Here is a 20,283-nt window from a genome sequence, read left to right as displayed (position 1 = left end):
CCAACATTCCTATCTCAGTATCTCCCATAATGCAAAACACATCTCCTTGTGGATATGTATAAAGTTATGCAATAAGGAAAGGGCCACTATCCAGACTAGTTTCAACCTTTATTGAGGTTTCTTCAGTGGGAGCCAGGCTCAAGTGGAGATACCAAGGTCATCTCCTCCTATAGGAGCTGCCAAACGGTGTGCCACCTTTTTATTAAATTACTGTGGATTTAGAGAAAGATGTTGAAAGTTTATTTTTCACTTGGTCAGACTATAATAAATTTAGTTTGATCCTTTATCCAAGTGTGTGCAAACAGAGTTTGCACCTGAAAGTATCTTCAGGACTTGGGTAAAGTGGTACAACACTGGGCAACTCTTTGCAAAGGTGGAGCAAGCTACCCACAGTCCTATCTCAGTATCTCTCATAATGCAAAACACACCTCCTTGTGGATATGTATAATGTTATGCATTAAGGGAAGGGACACTACCTAGACTAGTTTTGACCTAGACTAGTTTCGACCTTTATTGAGGTCTCTTCAGTGGGAGCCAGGCCCAAGTGGAGATACTAAGGCAAAAGCATTAGCAAGGTCAAAACTAGTCTAGGTAGTGTCCCTTCCCTTAATGCATAACATTATACATATCCGCAAGGAGATGTGTTTTGCATTATTGGAGATACTGAGATAGGACTGTTAGTAGCTTGCTCCACCTTTGCAAGGAGTTGCCCAGTGTTGTACCACTTTACCCCAGTCTTGAAGATACTTTCAGGCGCAAACTCTGTTTGCACACACTTGGATAAAGGATCAAACTAAATTTATTATAGTCTGACCAAGTGAAAAATAAACTTTCAACATCTTTCTCTAAATCCAGAGTAATTTAATAAAAAGATGGCACACCGTTTGGCAGCTCCTATAGGTAAAGATGACCTTGCTAATGCTTCTGCCTTGGTATCTCCGCTTGGGCCTGGCTCCCACTGAAGAGACCTCAATAAAGGTCAAAACTAGTCTGGGTAGTGGCCCTTCCCTTAATGCATAACATTATACATATCCGCAAGGAGATGTGTTTTGCATTATGGGAGATACTGAGATAGGACTGTTGGTAGCTTGCTCCACCTTTGCAAGGAGTTGTCTAGTGTTGTACCACTTTACCCCACTCCTGAAGATACTTTCAGGTGCAAACTTTACTTGCACACACACTTGGATCAAACTAAATTTATTATAGTCTGACCAAGTGAAAAATAAACTTTCAGGTGGTATGGTCATTTGAACAGAATGGGCGAGGAAAGATTAGAAAAACAAGTGTTGTCTGCCAGGTTGGCAGGAAAAAGACACAGATATAAGTGGATTGATATGGTAAAAAGTGCTTTTGAAGCTAGAAATATAAGATCTGATAATGTTGGAGTCTTGACAGGAAAATTGTAGATAGGAAGTTAGTAATGATGTAAATTTTTCATGTATTACTATCATATCCTGTACACCCCTTGAGACATGGCAGGAATTTGATGACGTTGATGATGATATTATTTTTATTGCTGATTTTCATGCAATATGTGTGTTACAGCACTTTTTCAATTTAATTTAGGAATCCTGCAAACTTGTGGATTTATTGAAGAGTTTAACATCATTGTCATATAACATGGTCTATATTGACTCTGTAGTGCAATTAGAAGAATGACTGAACATCACATTCTTCAATTGGAAAAGATCTTAGTTTGATTCTTGTTGTGATGAGAAGAATTTTTATATGGATTGTTCAAGTGAGCTAGCCAATCTCATACGAAGATCATAGGAACCTTTGGTTTTTTATCCCTCATACAGAAAAAATGGGACTTGAGAACACATGCAATTTACAGACAAAAACTGTGCTGGGCAGTAGATGAAGAATTAAGTATGAGAGATAGTTATTTGGTTGTAGTAGAGTTGTGTGCTACTTTTACAAGTAGCTTATCTTGTTGACATGACCAGTTTATTCAAGTTTACTATCAGTGCAGACTATTTCACTTTGCGTAATAAATTATTTCAAGATTATTTCATGGAGCATTTAGAGGATCAGATTTCTGACACTATTTCTCTTCGATCTTGCATTTGACTGTTTCCTGGATGACAGCTGTGCAATCTGGTCTCACTCTGAAACAGAACTACTTCAGTTTCTAGATAAAATTATCTCCATGTATAGTCGCACCAAGTTTGCTATTGAACATGAATTCAATAACAATCTTCTCTTTTTGGATACGTTAATACATCATAACTCTGTTGATAATATTGAATTTTCTGTTTACAGGAAGCCATCCTTTACAGACAAATATACCCACACATCTGCACAGAAAATAGGTATTATCAAAAGCTTTGTACACTGAGCATGTGCAATTTGTTCTTCCGAGTCTCTTCTATTAGAAGAATGAAATAAAATGAAACCTACTCTATTGCTTAATGGATAGCAAGACCTTGTTGCAGAAACTATCTGATAATCATTATCACTCTTCCAGACTACAATCTGATGTTAAAAGAATCAGCATACCTTACCTTAAAGGAACATCTGAACAAATAGCAAGGACCCTTCACAGATATAATTTGTACACCACCTATATTTATTTAGTTATTATTTTTAAATTAATTAACTATACATCTATTCCCACTTCTCTGAACTCTAATAGTGTTTCCTTCTACTGGACAGCTGCAACTGAGACTGGCAATGTTAAATGTATGCTGTATGACTTGTTCTTATATTCAGAATTTAAATGTTGTTAACAGTTTTTCTGTCTTCTCATTGAAAGAAGCTCCTGAAATATTGAGCAAAATTTAAATTATATTTAGTTTCCTCTTACATTGCAAAGCTGTTATTCAAACAATATAGTATGTCTAACAAACATGTCTCTATTAAATAACTAGTAACTTACCTCTACTTCTCTTTATCAACATATGAGTTGATAAAGACAAATGACATGTTTTGCATAGTAGAATAGCATTTAAGTAAAAGTGGGGAAAGTGATTTGGTCATTGCCAGTAACTTTAAACATAACTTTCACTAACTTTTTAAGGGGGAAAAAAAAAAGTAGCCTTCAAAATTTATCTATTTATATATTTTATTTATTTTTTTTTATATCAGTCCTATTTATTTATTTTTTTTGTATCAGTCCTACATATGAGTGATCCAAAGACCTGTAACATGACAGTGCCATGTATGGGCAAGTGGCTAGAAGGAAGAAAGGAATTTGGGCTTTTTTTTTGAATACCTGAATGTTGTAATCAGTGGGGAAAACAATTTAGGGAAGGCTGATTGCTTTGTCTGTATGTGGGATGAAAACTCCAGGAGGGAAAACCTTGCTACTTTTATGAGGTCAGCTAACTCACCTTCAGTTGAATAAGCCCATATGAAGATTCCTTTCGTCACAATGAGAATCGAGATCAGGTGTGTAGGTAATGAAGAAGATCAGAAGTTGGTGTTCAATGAGTTTGGAGTTCTAACTGCATATGGGTGTTGATCAGCAGTTGCTTGTGTTCATATGTGATCAGAGAAAAGTTCAGTGGAATAAAACTCGTAGAAATACTTATAGAAGAGACATAATGCAACAACAGAGCCTATGTGGGAAACAACTAGAGTGAAGAGTCAGTAAGGAAAGGGTCATTAGTTAAATAAATTGATCACTTCTTAAGCAAGCATTTTGAGGGAGGTTTTAGATGCACCCAAATGTGGAACAGTATTCTAAGATTGGGGGAATTAGTATTATAGTGTCAGGAGAAGTATTGTTTGGAACAAAAAAAAGAACACAAAAGCTTTTTTATGGCTATTGGCTTGATGTGCCTGTGCCAGGATAAATTTGATGTGAGAGTTAATCCAAGAAGAGAAAACTAACCTTGGTTGACCTGAAGAAGAAGAATATTATCAAATAATTGAGGGACAGGGAAGCAAGCATAGACTTTCTTCTTGGAAGTGAGATAGGTCACGGTGGCCTGAAAATTCACCAGGTTGTCCCCCCCTCTCAAGAATGGTAGGAAGGTGGGTATATAAAGCATTGGTTAAAGAAGATTACAGTCATAGGAACATATTCACTCAAAGAAGGAAAAAATCTGAAACAGAAGAATTCTATAAAACCTCCAAAAGAACACAAATAAACAAGATTACTTAATCATTGCAGGTGATTTCAATGCTAGAATTGGATCAAATACAGTTGAAGATTTAATAGGCAATTAAGGAGAAAACACCATAAATAAAATGGAAGTGAACTCAGGGAATTTTGGCTTATAATAGCTTGAAAATCACCAACAGCTTCTTTAAACATATATGGGAAGCCAGAGGATATAAAAGCATCATTGACTATATAATAGTGGGTGAAACACTAACGAAGTTGGTAAGAAATTGCAGAGTATACAGAGGATGCAATATTGACTCAGACAACCATTTATTAATCAGTACTATTAAGATCTCAAACCAGAGAAATAGAAACAATACAAGAACACAAAAACAAAAGCAGGAGCAATTTAAGATAGAACTGTTACGGTAAGGTAGTATCAGAGAACTATATCAAAGAAGACTTACAAATAATATAAAGAAAATAAATGAAGATACAGATATAGAAAATGAATGGCAAAACATTAAACAATAAAACAGGCAGCATATGAAAGCATAGGAACAAAACTGCAAAGAAAAAGGAAAGGACTAAGAACCTGGAACCCAGAAATAGAATCTTTAAGAAGAAAGAAAAAGAAATCTACCTTAAATGGTTAAACGACAGAACCATAGGAAATGAAATAGAATATAAAAGAATTAGAGCAATAACAAAAAGAGAAACCAGGAAAATCAGAAGACAGGACTGGGAAAAATTTATATAAAGATTAGAGCATGACATAAATGGACCTCAACTAAAGAGCTATAAAATCATAAAAAAAAATGATTCAAGAAACAAAGATTAATCTACAATTAGAAAGCCTCTCCACAAAAGAATGGACCAATCACTACACCCAGCTTCTAAACAAGTAATAAGTCAAGAAAAAAATGAAGAACCAATACCGTTAAATGATCTAAAGAAAATATTGGAAAAACTAAAAAATAGAAAAGCTACTGGAGAAGATGGAATAAATTCAGAACTATACAAATACAGCTTGAAACCATTTCAGTTACTATTAATTAAATTTCTGAACAGAATATGGGAAGAAGAAACATCCCACAAGATTGGAAGACAGCAATAGTCATAAACATATTCAAAAAAGGAAACAGAAAGGATTGCAGAAACTACAGAGGAATATCCTTATTAAATACATGCTATAAAATATATCTAGATATAATTAAAAGTAAATTAACACCATGGTCTGAGGAAATTATTGGAGAAGAACAATGTGGCTTTAGGAAAGGAAGATCTTGCACAGATCCCACATATACACGCAAACAAATTATAGAAAAAATAATAGAATTTAACCTGCCAATATGGCCTTCTTAGATTATGAGAAAGCATATGATCAAATCAATAAAACAAAATTAATCAATATGCCATATGAATTGAAAGCTCCACTTCAAACCATAAAAGCTATAGCAAATATAATGGAAGAAAGCTATATTAAAATTAATAATTAAACAACCGAAAAAATTAAAACCAATAGCGGTCTCATTCAAGGAAGTGGATTATCACCATTACTCTTCAATATATATATATATATATATATATATATATATATATATATGACAGAATGATCATTGACTCGGTTAACATACATAGTTTTATGAAAAAATTGAATGACTAGAACTGAGATTTAAGTAAAAAGGTTTTAATATAAACACACTACTAGTTTCGGCCTGTAAGTCGCAAAGTCTGCTGGGAAAAATCTACTAACATCTTCCGTTGCAGTGACGAAATAGAGAGAAAAATTGTGGAATCTAGAGAAATCATCTTCAATCCTGTTCATCTAAATAACAACTTAAGCTACAACCTCCCAGATAGTCATTCAGCTGTAATCATGTACTGGTATTCACGTGATGCAGCAAGCACGCACTCTCCCAACAATGCAACAAATGAAAGAACAGCTTCAAATACAACTACAACGTTTTCATGCTAATTATGTATAAAGATTGTCTATGTTGTTCATAGTCTTTTAACCCTCAATGTTTAGTGTTTTTTCTTTTATAATGTCACCTGAAGAAGGCTGTTACAGACTGAAACTAGTAGTGTGTTTATATTAAAACCTTTTTACTTAAATCTCGGTTCTAGTCATTCAATTTTTTCATAAAAAAAATATATATATATAATATATGGAAAAAATTTAAAGAGAATGGAGAAACAACAAAATCGTAGGAATTAAAATAGGAAATAAAGAATTAACCAGCCTATTGTATGCTGACGATCAAGTTATTTTTGCTGAAAATGAAGATGGTAAACCTTAAATGGTTAACGACAGAACCATAGGAAATGAAATAGAATATAAAAGAATTAGACCAATAACAAGAAGAGAAACCAGGAAAATCAGAAGACAAGACTGGGAAAAATTTGTATAAAGAAATTATAGAAATTACAGAAAAATCTATACATATTGAACAAAACAATAAAACAGTATGAGATGAAGATCTCAATAAATAAAATGAAATCAGTAGCATTTCAAGGTAAAGAAATTAAAAGATGCAAACTAGTCTTCACAACAAAGTAGTAGAACAAGTGAACAAATTTAAATATCTAGGAAATTATAAACCCCAATGAAGAAATCGACATTGCATATAAAAAGCAAAAATTCCTAACAGTCATTGGAACTTTATTGAACAGACACTTCAATAAACAGATGTCCAGAACAACCCAAATAAAACTATATAAAATAATAGCCAAACCAATTCTGAAATATGGCAGTGAAACGTGGACTTGGGGAGAATGGGATAATCAAGTGGAAGCAACAGAAAGGAAGTTCATAAGACTGCTCGCAGGCTATAAAAGAATAGACAAGATAAGAAATGAAGAAATAAGAAAACAGTTATCCATAATTAACATAATAGATGACATCACAAAGTATAGAAAGAACTGGAAAAACTACATAGAAAGAATGAATGAGGACAGATGGCCAAATATTGCCTAGAAATATAAACCAAAGGGACACCGATCAAGAGGAAGACCCAGGAGGAGATGGGCAGAAGACTTTTTAAACCCTTGAAAACATTACAGGCAAACCATTGCCTAATACGGGAAGCCAAGAAGAAGAAGAAGAAGAGTTCAAGAATAACGTGAAATGTAGGATACAAGGTTTTGAAAATGATAAAGTGGAGTGGAGACATCAGTAAAGCTATGAATAGGATTGAATGTCAGAGGGGTGGGGGAGAGAAGGTCATTGGTGTATAGGAGGAAGAACACATCCCTGGAGCACATCAGCATTAAATTAAAAATCTGATTAAAGGAAACCATTCACATGACTTGCAATGAATGATTGGAGAGGAAGCTGGCAGTCTGTTCACAGAGAGGAGGAATATTAGTGAGAAGGTCACAATGTCAGACTTAATCAAATGCCTTGAAAATATGAAGAGTCACCACTTGAATTTCTTTAAACTTTTCCATGGCTTGTGTCCAAAAGTGAGTGAAATTGATTAGGAGAGCAAGTGTGGAATGTGGATTGCAGAATTCATTTGATGATCACTAAGCAGTTGACGAGCGTCCAAGAAGTGAAGTAGTTAGGTGTTAATGACTTTTTCCAGTATTTTAGAGAGTATTGAAGTCAGAACAATAGAGTGATAGTTTAATGGATAATTTTTATCTCTTTTTTGGGGAACAGGATGGATGTAACTGGATATAAGCTTGATTCCAAGCAGGTGATAGATGCCAGATGAGCATGGAAACTTCAGCTTGAAGAGGTGATACAAGATGGGTGTGAGTTCTGGAGGACAAACTTTTAGTACAGTTGGAAGATAAAAGTATTACAGCTGTTGAGTATTTTTCTGATGTCCTTGCAAAATTTTAAAGGAAGCATGCTTTGTATAGTTTGTAGAATGGTAGGGAATCTTCCTTGTTTATCTATGTGAGAGTTGGAGGAAAAAAGCAATGCCTAGAAGTCTGCCTTATCCTTAGGACATGTTACCATTTGTGCCATCGAGATGTGAGAGAGAGAGGTGGAATCATGGGAGGAACAAAGTTGCATCCCACAGTCTTGATGAGGTATCAAAAGGCTTGACTGCCATTTGGAGAGTCTGCAAAGTCTCCCCCACCCCACACACACATATTATGAGGTATAGTGTATGCTGTGTGAGTTAGTTAATTATCGACATGGAGTTATTTGATGTCATATAGTCACTCCCGTACCTCATTGGGTTTTGGAGTGAAGCCTTCTGCTAGAAGAAGTGGTAGAGTCACAGATGCCCTTTCCACAAAGAATAAGCAGGACAATCAGAAACATCTGTACCCCTGGCATGATTTGAATTCACAGCCTCTTGGCTGGAGAGCAGATACCACTCAATCCTTAAAACAGCAAAGATACCACTCAGCCAAACAGGCTGCCAGCTGAGTGAGAGATTGGAATTTTCAACTGGAGCTTTTGGATATGTGCTGAATTTTTGGCTTGGCTTGCTTTGATACAGTTAATTGAGAGACAGAATTTGGATAAGAGTTGAGGATTTAGAGTGGAGTGGAGAATAATAAAAGCATTCATCTCAGCAGAATCATTTCTGTTATCAGAGCAAGTTGCTAGAATCAGGAAAGTTGAAGTAGTAATGAAACCACTGAAATGAGGTACAGATGTCCCAAAAGTCATCCCAGTTGACACTATTGCAGTGCTACAGGATACAAGGCTGAGAATTGACTGGGTGAGAGATGATCTGTAGAAAAAGACATGGGCAAGGTTATGGTTAGACTTGCTAAGAAGAGAGCCAACATCAGTGATATATTTGGAGAAGGAGCTGCTTAAGAAAGGTCCAAGATATTTGAATAATGATGAGGATTATCTGAAATTCTGGAGGGTTAGTGAACAATTTGTATTAAATCATTACTAATAGCAAATAGTTTTGTTTCTTTTCTAGCATGGTTTGTAAACTGAGTTACGGGAAGCCAGTCTGAGTTGTGGACATTGAAATAACAAAGGAAAAATATCTCACTGTTAGAGTAATTGGACTGTCTGTGATCAACTTTCAGAGATAGTCAAATAAGGGGAACTAAGAGAGTTTCTCCTGCAAGCTCCTGTACTCAGATTCCCCATCCAGGCACAGCCTGGCAGGGTAAACAGCAACATGATTATTTGTCAGTTGACTGGGAAGCCTCCTGAAGAGTTACCAACAGGCTTAGTTCTATGTACCACCTGGTGACTGGCCTGTGGAAACTACTTTTACAGCTCTACTGTTGAGCGGGGAGGTTACTGGCTTCCTAGTTAAAAAAAAATAATATAGTGTGAAGAGCATGAACAGAGAGGTCATTGCCCTCACTGCATGTAGGAAGAAGGGGTGGGGAAGAAACTGGAAACCCTACTCTAGAGACAAAACATAACAAAGGCTACTTCATGCTCCCCAAAACGTGGTGGTGTTTCACCAGGTGATGAATGACATCTACCGTGAAATTTCCACCAGCTAGGAAGAGTATGTTTCTGAGGTGGCAGTACTCACCTTGTCAGAGAGTCCTGCTTGTGGAAAAAGAATACTACAGGAAGGTGGGGATGACATGACTGGGAGAATCTGCATATTTCATGATCACCCAGCCCTTAATGGTATGATATTTTTATATCGTGAAAATATAAGAGGAAATCTATTTGTAAAAATTATCATAATTTCAGCTGCTGGATAATCTCTAACAACTGATGCGAGGCCTGGAAGTTAGAGAGGGTAGTGGCTGGGAATCACACTGCAAAGAATAGCGAGTTTTAGAAATACCTGCTTCAGCTGGCACAACAATATTATTATTTCTTTTCTCAAAATAGTAAAATGAAGTAATACATTTCTAATACATATGAAATACTCCCTGTGAAAGATTTCAAACTAGTAGAAAATTTGATTTAAAAAAAAATCATCCGTTGCATTTTTGTGCTAATTGTGAATTGGGATTCTTCTGAAATATGAATTTGTGACATTTTAAATAAGTCTCACAGTTGCAAACAAGTAATGCAGTTTAGTGTAATTCATTGTTTATAAAAATTGAGCAAGAATGTATCTATGAATGGCAAGCCACATAGTGGAATTTTGCTAGGAAAAGGGAAGAAAAATGTTAAACTCATGTTGATTTCAATAAATGTTGTTTAAAAATATGTTTGTCATCAATATTTAACATAATTATTTTGTAATCACAGCACTTCATAGATAAACCAGCCAAGTTGAACCATGGGGCAAATATTACTGGCACAATACAACAAGTAAACTGGGGGGGGGGGGAATAAAAATTATTCACTTGAACCCAGATATGAGTTTATATCATTTGATAATTTTTGTCCTAGCTCTCAGAATTTTCACCCAAGGCAAAATATCTCTCCAGCAAAGGAAACATGTCTTCATAGAACTATTAACCTTTCTTTTGTGAGCTACAGTAGCCAAAAGCACTCTATGGGAGAATACTAGTCATGGCTGATTAAGTGGTATTAGTATTTTCCCATGATTGGCACCTCTCTAAAACTCAGTGACAAGAGAGAAGTAATTTTTTAGATTATTTTGAATTTTCCATGAGACACATTAATTACATTTTTGGTCCATCTTAACAGCCAAATGATGGTACATAAATATACCATCATTTTTTATTACGGTTTAAGCCAATAAGAATACAGTTTGGTCAACTAAATCCCAAATTGCCAGCCCATCCTTGTTCATTCAGCATCCCAGTAGATACCTAATAGGGTGCACCACTAGAAGGTGAGGATTGGACATTAGGTCAGAAATATCAAAATTTAGGCCAAGAAATGTAGAGCACCCTGGTTGGTTTTCTGCATTTGTTGAAAGGCTACATGGATGTCTCCTCCCAGTTTTCCAGCTTTGATCCTTAAGCACCCTTGATCAGTAAATTAACTAGTAAAATATGCAAGTCCAAAATCAGTTAATGCCAAAGACATTAACACATATTTGTATTTATGCTCTTGCTCTGGCCTTAGCACTATGCTTTTGTTTAAGAGATACTTGTGCTATGAGAGGTTAGGTTTATTTAATTATTATCTTAATCTTAACACAAAAGACACAAGGAATAAGTAATACTACTTATCATCATCATCATCATCATCAAATTCCTGTCATGTACCCTCAAGGGGTGTACAGGATATGACAGTACTACATGAAAAAATTACATCATTACTAACTTCCTATCTACAATTTTCCTCCAAATCAGTCTGTTACTTGTCAAGACTCCAACATTATCAGATCTTATATTTCTATCGTCTAAGGCACTTTGTACCGTATCAATCCACCTATATCTTGGTCTTCCTCTGGGTCGTTTTCCTGCCAACCTGGCAAAAAACACTTGTTTTGCTAATCTTTCCTCTCCCATTCTATTTAAGTGACCATACCATCTGAGATTAGCTCTGCTAACGCATTCCGGGATGCTGACAATGTCAAGTTCTTTCCTAATATCCTCATTTTTAATATGATATTGCCATTGATGCCATCTGTTCACGCCTCTAATCTTTCTTAGGACTCTCATATCTGCGGTCTCTAGTCTTTGGTAAAGTGTTTTACTTCTGACCCAGCTCTCAGATCCATAAGTTAAAATTGGTTTGAACACAGTCTTGTATACAGCTAATTTAGTGTTCAGACTAATTTCATTCTTATTCCATATGAATTTATTCAATTGACTTCCCACCATACCAGCTTTGCTGATTCTGTTGTCTATTTCTATATTTAGTTTACCATCTTCAGTAAAAATTGTGCCTAAGTAGCTGAAATGTTTTACTTGTTCCACAGGTTCTCCATTCACAACACAGTTGACATTTTCAATGATTCTGACTATTTTCATTGTCTTTGTCTTTTTATTGCTGACCTTCATACCATATCTATTACAACAGCTATTCAATTTAGTCAGAGAATCTTGCAGACTTGTAGCGGATTTATTTAGAAGTATAACATCATGCAGTTCTTACTTTTTCAGATCAAACCATGTTTGTATTCTACTTCGTAATTAACTTTTGTTGCCACTGATGATTGCCTATAATCTTCTGTGGCCTCCTCTTTTTGAGAGGGTTGCAACTAATTACTAGGGAGATAAGACACAAGGTGGTTTCCCATTGTCTTCCTTGCCATAAGTCCCGTGAACACACGACTGCAGCCATGTGTGCTCACCAGACTGGTTTGCTTGTTTTTAGGGATGAAAAACCCAAGTTACTGGGAGAAAAAACTCGGTTAACTCACCTTTAGTTGAAAGAGACCAGATAAAGATGATTCCTCATGTCACTGACGGGAATCAAACCCAGGTCTTTCTGACCAAAGGGATTCATCTATACTGACTGAGCTACAGAGGCTCATGGCCTGTAAAATTCAGGCTGAAATATTGGCCTTGAATAAATAGTATTACTTATTTCTTGTATTTTCCATTGGCACTGTGGTGCTGATTCATGGTACCCACAGTTTCCATAATCCGAACAACCTCAGTCTCTCTTTGCAAGATAAATTTATGTGTATTTTCATGTTCAAAATGAAATGATGCTGATGTTATTATGGGGGGGGGGGGAACTGAATCCATGGCATGTATTCCTTAATTCTGGTGATGAACTTCATTCCTTCCCATCCTCCTTCATGAATAGATATTAATATCAATTTATCAAATCAATTTGGATATGTTTTTGGAGCCTGTGTAGCTCAGTGGAAGTGGCAATTTGCACTCTATGGCACTTGACTGCACGAAGAAAGATTTGTAGTTCAAATCTAGTCGCTGACTACAGGAACATTTTCTAAGCCTTTTCTTGACCAGTTCCAGAGTTAGTCAATCTCTGGTATGGACAAGCAGCTTTTTTCATCCTGTAAACTCAAGGAAATAGGCCATCGAACCCCACACTATTTTCAGACATCAAAAATATCGTGTTAGGGACCATGAGATGGTGGCACTTGCTAGCCACCTTCTTCACTGTGTACTGATTAATTAGTGATAGCCTTGGGCCAGCTATCTCCGATTGGCTACCAGTGGAGATTGAACTGCCCATTCAGTCTCCAAAAGTTGATAGGGCTACAACACCCTCACCTACTCCCTATACGGGAGCAAAAAGGTGTTAGCTGATTCTTTGGATGGGTTGCAGAATATGAAACAGCATATGGTGGAATGTTCACAAAATACTTTTAGTACTTCCCAGAGCCAAAATGCATATTTGAGTAAGAAACCTTTTCATTATCAGTCTTCAAACATTGCCATATAACCTGTCAGATTCAGAGAAGAAAAACTCATGGTGCTGACTTAAAAGGGATGCCTGAGAACTGCATGGGAACAAACTATGCTAACATTCTGGATAATTCTGATAAACCCCTGGCATACCCCCCTTCTTTTCTTGACTTCATTACATCTGTTTGGATTCTCCACACTTGTTAACCTTAAAATGAAAATATTCCTACCTTAGGGTCTATTACTATTTCTCACATTTATGATTGGTATTCAAATTAATTAAATTTTTTTTTCAATAAACTATATTAGCTCAATAAGTTTCTCTATTGTCTTAATTTTCCATATTATCTTCCTATAGGATAGTGAAACATGGCTACTATTACTTTTACTGCCACCAAATATGGAAATTTTTAATGAATTTTTGCTGCATAGAAATAGTGGAGGTATACATTTTTGGTCGTTTTTATAGATATGAAATATAAACCACATATAAAATATGAAATATAAAATATATGAAATATATGAAATATAAACCACACATATGAAATATAAACCACATATTTCATATGAAATATGAAATGTAAACCACAACAGAAGCATTTCTTCCGGCTTAGCACATCATTTCTGCACGTCTAACCACACGATAGATTGGCACAACAGCTCCATGCCATATCTCGATGACGACTACAGGCATCGTGTATTTAAGGAAGCCACAATAGTACTAATAACCGGCGGAAACCTCAACAGAAATCAGGGTATAATTCTCAACAGTTCGTGGAAAAACTTGATCCTCTCTCTCAATCAATCTGAACTACAGCTAGCCAGTAATCACATTACAAGTCTACAACAAACACGCATGCGTGATAATGAATAAGAACAATAAGCCATCTTTGTCACGCGAAACGTGTAACCATAGATACTAGTTTGGTTTACAACGATTTTTATGTTCCTTTTAATTTGCATTTACTTTCATATCTCCGTAATACCTTGAAAAAGCCAGACAGTTTGCTGGCGAAACTGGTAGGTTTTAATAAATGTTTATTTGTAAAATACTGGTCTGTATTAATAAAAGTGTATTTCTAGAAATAGTGGATATTAAAAATTCAACATTATTTCAAAGCCAAACATTTGTAGTAGCTATGAGAGTTTTGTGAATTTGACCAGAGAGCTTATGAGAATATGATCCACAGCATCAGAGTTACCTTATTCTTGTACTACTTAAAAGAACATGACTACTGCCCAAGCACTCATATTTGCCATGTTTTTTTTAAGTGCATTTTGATAAGGTTTTATTAGCCTGACAGATGTTTTGAACTGATTAGTTCTCTTCAGAGATGAGACCAGACAGAAATCTTGAGAGCAAAATCTCCCATTTAATGCTAAAGAAATCAAATGTCAGAGAAATGTGTTTTTAATACATTTCTCTGACATTTGTATTAAAAATACATCAAGACTGATATATAACAATCCTGTTTGGTCCTGTACTATCATGTACCAGACTGGGTGCTGAATCCTCAAATGGTGGAAGTTCTGAATCCTTATAGTGCATTTAGCATGCCCTCAAATAATGTTATTTATGCTGCATGTATGGAGAGTATGGAAGCAGAAACCACTTTTGAAGACCAAACATGAAAGCAACTACTTCAGCTCCAAGTAAGCAAAGCAATGAGATTTCACTAGAAAAACAGTCCTCTATCTACAAGAGCTAGTAGGTATGTTTTTTCAACTAGAAAATATATGCTTTTGGGCTGAAGTACTTGTCAGGTATTTGCAGATTGATTTGTGGAGTGAGAGAGACTACAGGATATATATAATATATACCTGACTATGAAAACATCCAAATGTTTTACATCAGTTATTGAGCTATACTCTTGATCATTTATGTCCACACAGTTAACCTAGTGGCTTTGCGCTTCACAACCATATGTCTGGGGAAGGAGTATCCCAGGTTCGATTCCCGTCGAAGACGTGAGGAATTTGAGGATCTTTCTCAGGCATAGCTAAGTTAGCCGGTCTTGGGCGTGGGCAGTAGAGTTTTTTCTGCCAGTTTCTCTGGCATTTTTCATCCCGCAAGCAGGCAAACTGGCCCCGTGAAGATACGCTTGTACAGTCAAAAATATATTCCCCCCCAGCGGCAGACTAGGTGACCGGTCAGTTGGGAGTGGTACTAACAAGAAGTCGCATCTAAGTAACACGCTGACCCTGCATAGGATGCCGGAATAATGCATAGTGAAAGAAGATTCTTGATCATTTATAATCTTGCTGTATAAAATTTCGAGATTGTACACAAATTGATAAAGCATTAATATTAGTTTTTTCTAAATTATCTTATGAATCATTAGTGGAAGTTTTAAGTAATTAACTTCTCCAGTGTCATATGGTTAATGTTTTTTTTTAATATTTATATTGCACAAAAATTATATATTTTTAGCTTAATATAAGTAAAAAAAAAAACTTGAATTACAGACCATTACAGTGCAGCAGCATAATTTTTGCAATATACCATGAAAAATAGAAATGAGTTATAATTGGTAATTCTTAATAACTTTTTTTAATAGAGTGAGATTCTAGAAACTACAAAAAAAATGGATCAAACTCAAGAGCAAATGCTACAAAGATTAGAAGAGCTTGCAGAATTTCTTGAGCGCCTATTAAAATTTCAAGCAGAGGGAAAACTTGACAGCACTGCATTTACAGAAGAAGAAATATCTGAGATAAAAAAATATTTACTTGAAAGCAAAGAATTGTCTCAGACGCTATCAAAAAGTATTATAGGTAAATTTGTTTATGAAAACTGATTTTATTGTGTGCATTTTTCTTTAGTTCAAGATTATGGTATTATTTCTGATATACTGTTTTTCCTAAATTAAAAAAAAATTGGAAGCATATATAACAATAATTGAAAAAGCAGTCATCATCTATTAATAAAGAAAAATGTACTGAAATTGCCAAGTGGTGTCTATGTCTGTAGTATAACTATTTTTGCTGAAAAAAGCTTATTAGATAGTGGGCTTAAATACCACATCTTGACCCCTGCAATTGGCCTAAAAGTCTAGCATAGGCTAAATGAAAGTACTTGATTGCAGTGGGGACTGTGGAATTTTAAAGGGAGAAAGAACATCATAATTTCTTGTAGGATGGAAGGCAAAAAAATTAGGTGAAATGATATAGTTTTGCCACCTCTGAGAGATACAAAAATGCAACGTTTCACAGTTCATTATTTTATTTGAATAGGTTGCTTATCGTGAAGCATACTTGATGCTATTTATTATTATGATATAGTTACTCGTGTTTATGCTTTAAGGAATATTCAATTCACCATAAATACAGTAATAAAGAACAATAGTGTATTTCACTGGAATACTCATCCATTGTCTTTACCAAACTTAAAAATAACAAAAGATAATTACTAACAGAATCAGACATAAAAACAAGCAGATATTAGATATGTCATGCATTTTAACATATTTTTTGGGGAAAAAAATAAAAATAAAAAATAACAAAAAATTATCAGTAAAAACAAAAATGAAGAGTAAAGAATTGCTTAGATGTTTATTCTTTATGGTAATATTTTCCAAGGGATCACTTAAGGGTCAAAACGAAATGACTGGGAGGAAACTTACCACATCACCTTTTAAGAGATGCAGAGAACTGGACATTAGGTCAGAGACTAGGGTGAGAGACTGACCTAATGTCCAATCATCACTTTCATATGGTCCACCCTGTTAGGTATCCATTGGGTACTGAACGAATGAGGATGGTGGATTGGCTTAAACCACAAATACATATGATGGTGCAACATGATTAGATTTCATGGTGGAGGTGTTGTCTTCCTCAGCTTTAGAGAACCAGGTTGAACAGTGAAAAGTCAGTTGCTGGAACAAACTCAACATCTAGAAGAAGAAGAATAAAACCAATGTCGGATGAACTTAAGATAGGAACCATCAATATAAGGAGTATTAATGGAAAGGAAATCGAATTTGCAGAAGAATTAAAAAAGTACCACATGGATATAATTGGCATTACTGAGACAAAAAAAAGGCAAAAATAGGTGAAATCTTACCAATAATATGTATAGGATGTTATATTCTGGTAATAACTATCCAGGAAAGGAAGGAAGGAGTAATGATAGCATTCAATACCGAACATGAAGATAAGCAACTAAGTAGAAGGCAGTTTCAAGTAGAGTGATGTGGGGAAAATGGACAATAAACCTTATTTGTGCCTGTGGTCCCAAAGAAGGTTCTCCAAGGGAAGAGGTGAAGGAGTTTAGTTTTTTGAGTCCTTTGAACAGGCTTCTGACATAAAGAAAATGGAAAAATGACCCTTGTTGGAGATTTAAAAAAAAGCGGAATAGGAAACAAATCCCAATAGGCATATAGAAATGTTTTTAAGAAAATCAGACATGAAAAGCCTGGTGGTAAATATCTGACTAATTCATATCCTGAATTTCTGCTCAGGATATGAATTAGTCATTACTAACACTGCATTCCAACATAAAAATGTCCACAAATTCGCATGGAGAGAAAACACAAGAAATATGAAAAGCCTGATTGACTCTGTCATTGTGTGGATAGTGATATCTTCATGCTGGTTTAGCATACAAGTGTCCAGAGGATTTGAAATTGAAAGTGATCATCACTTAGTTTTAAGCAAGATAAAAATGAATATCGCTTGAAAATAACACTATCTAAGAAATCATGTTGGAAGCGTAATGGAATGTATACAGCACTTGGAAAGGATTAAAATAGACTTTGATACTTCCAATATTTCGTCTCAGTCACTGCGACATCTTTAGGGATTACAAAAAAACTAATGTAACATATGCTCAAATACCACACAACACTAAGCTAACCACATGGGTGACTCTAAAGTCCTATCTAGGTGGTATGCCCCTCTATGGGCAATTGTAGGTGGCCTAGAATGTAAGGTGGGATCTCTGTTGATGATGATTCTTCTTCTTCTTCTGCAACTTTTCCCACTTAAGTAGGGTCGCTGTTTGTGGTGAGTCTCCTCCACAACTTCCTGTCCTGGGCTGTAGCCACATCCAAGTTCTTCATCCTTAAGTCCTCCTCCACCATCTCCCTCCATCTCTTCTTTGGCCGTCCGTGCTTCCTCTTCCCCTGCACATCCATCTGCATGACCTTTCTTCCCACATACTCTTCCTCCCTCCCTCCTCATCACATAACCAAACCATCTCAACCTTGCCTCCTGTATCTTTGCTCCCGAGTTCGTAACTTTCACCGTTCCTCTTATATAGTCATTTCTCGGATGATCCTTTCTGGTCACACCGCACATCCACCTAAGCATTCTCATCGCCGCTACCTCCATCCTGCTGATGTTATTTTTCCTCAGGGCCACAGTTTCCAAAGCATACGTCATAGCTGGTCTCACTACTGTCCTGTAGATTTTGCCTTTTAGTTTGATCGGCACCCTCTTATCACATAACACTCCAGCCATCTCTCTCCAGTTCCACCATCCTGCTTGTATCCTGCATCCCACTTCCTTCTCCTCACCATCCTCTTTCATTGTTGAACCTAAATATCTAACGTCACTGACCTTGCTGATGACATTTCCTTCCAGCTCCAGATCTGTCTCCTGGCTGCCATCCACTTTGCATCACATATACTCAGTCTTAGTTCTGCTCAGTCTCATACCTCTCTCTCTTCCAATACTTTCCTCCAACTGTCCAGTTTGGCTGCCACTTCTTCTCTTGATTCTACACACAGCACGATGTCATCTACATACAACATAGTCCAAGGCACGTCTTCTCTCACTTCCTCCATTACCACCTCCATCACAATATTAAACAGGAACGGACTTAATGCCGACCCTTGGATCTCTGATGATTAATGTTTCCCAAATTTTCAGAAGTTTAATGCAACTGTATTTATTTAGATTTGATTGATTTCTGAGAGATGCTGCAGATTCTAAAAATAGTCTCTCTTTTTTTGAATTTACTGTGGTGTGTGGTTTTTTCCCAACAGATCCTGTGGGTTGCAACTAAAACATGGTCTGCCAGGCCTGACTGACCATAGTCATGATTGCAGATGTATGACTTGAGACACAAGAAATACGAAAAGCCTGATTGACTCTGTCATTATGTGGATAGTGATATCTTCATTCTGGTGTAGCATACAAGTGTCCAGAGGATTTGAAATTGAAAATAATCATCACTTAGTTTTAAGCAGGATAAAAATGAATATTGCATTTTTAAACCCAGGCACTTTATAACTTTAAAACTTTATAAACTTCAGGCACTGAGTGAGAGAGAGAGGAGGGAGCTGATCTTTGGTAGAATGGATGAGGGCAGCAAGTTTGCGATGGTGCTTAAAGTTGAGCTACTTTTACATGTAAACTGTAGATTCAACTATACAAACATTATTGAAGAAAAAATTTAGCAGTTCAAAAACAAGAACCAATCCCTGGAGTCCCATTGACTAGCCTTGAAGATGACATTAATTGATTCAGCTAGAGAGGTATCTGATGACATTGTAAGTATGGAAAAATAAGAACATCATGTTAGACACAAGATGTTAAAATATCAGTCCTAGACAAAAAGGAAGCATACCATGAGTTCCTAGCAAAAATGTCAGCAAATGCCCTAAAAGAATATAAAGTATGTAAGAAGAACTAAGCTATATTTTTGTAGAAAATAGTTAAACAAAAGTCATGGAGAATACTTCGGTAAGAATGTAGCAAATGAATATCAGGAAGGTGACAAAATGTTCTGGAGGCTATTGAAATGGAGAATAGTAGTAGGAAAACAATCAAAGATTATAAAAGTGACACGAAAACTGAAGATAACGTTATCTTAGATGTTAGGAGATGTGCTTTGCATTATGGGAGATACTAAGGCAATTGATGAGAACTTATACCACCTTTTTCCACAAGTTACCCCAGTCCTGAAAATACTTCAGGCGCAAACTTTGTTTGCTTACACTCAGATAAAGGATTAAAGCAAATATATAATTGGTAGCATAGCCAAGTGAAAAAACTTCCATCAACTTATCTCTAATCCAGAGAAATTTTAATAATGAGGTGTGACACCTTTTGGCAATTGGTATAGGTAAATA

At 35.8% G+C, this 20,283-nt stretch overlaps 1 protein-coding gene across 5 annotated transcripts in view; it reads left to right on the top strand.

Moving 5' to 3' along the window:
• LOC150103910 (uncharacterized) overlaps nucleotides 1–20,283 on the top strand; it is a 589,709-nt gene that overhangs the window by 339,092 nt on the left and 230,334 nt on the right. For all 5 annotated transcript variants that reach the window (XM_090397176.1, XM_090397175.1, XM_090397178.1 and 2 more), the window contains exon 13: nucleotides 15,766–15,982. In XM_090397176.1, the coding sequence (XP_090253302.1) occupies nucleotides 15,766–15,982 (217 nt within the window). The remainder of the gene's footprint in view (nucleotides 1–15,765; nucleotides 15,983–20,283) is intronic.

This window comes from Typopeltis vanoorti, chromosome 8 (assembly GCF_054136105.1).
Source record: "Typopeltis vanoorti isolate ZY-2024b chromosome 8, IOZ_Tvanoo_1.0, whole genome shotgun sequence".
Classification (NCBI taxonomy): Eukaryota; Metazoa; Arthropoda; class Arachnida; order Uropygi; family Thelyphonidae; genus Typopeltis; species Typopeltis vanoorti.
This window is presented reverse-complemented; position numbering and strand designations above follow the sequence as displayed.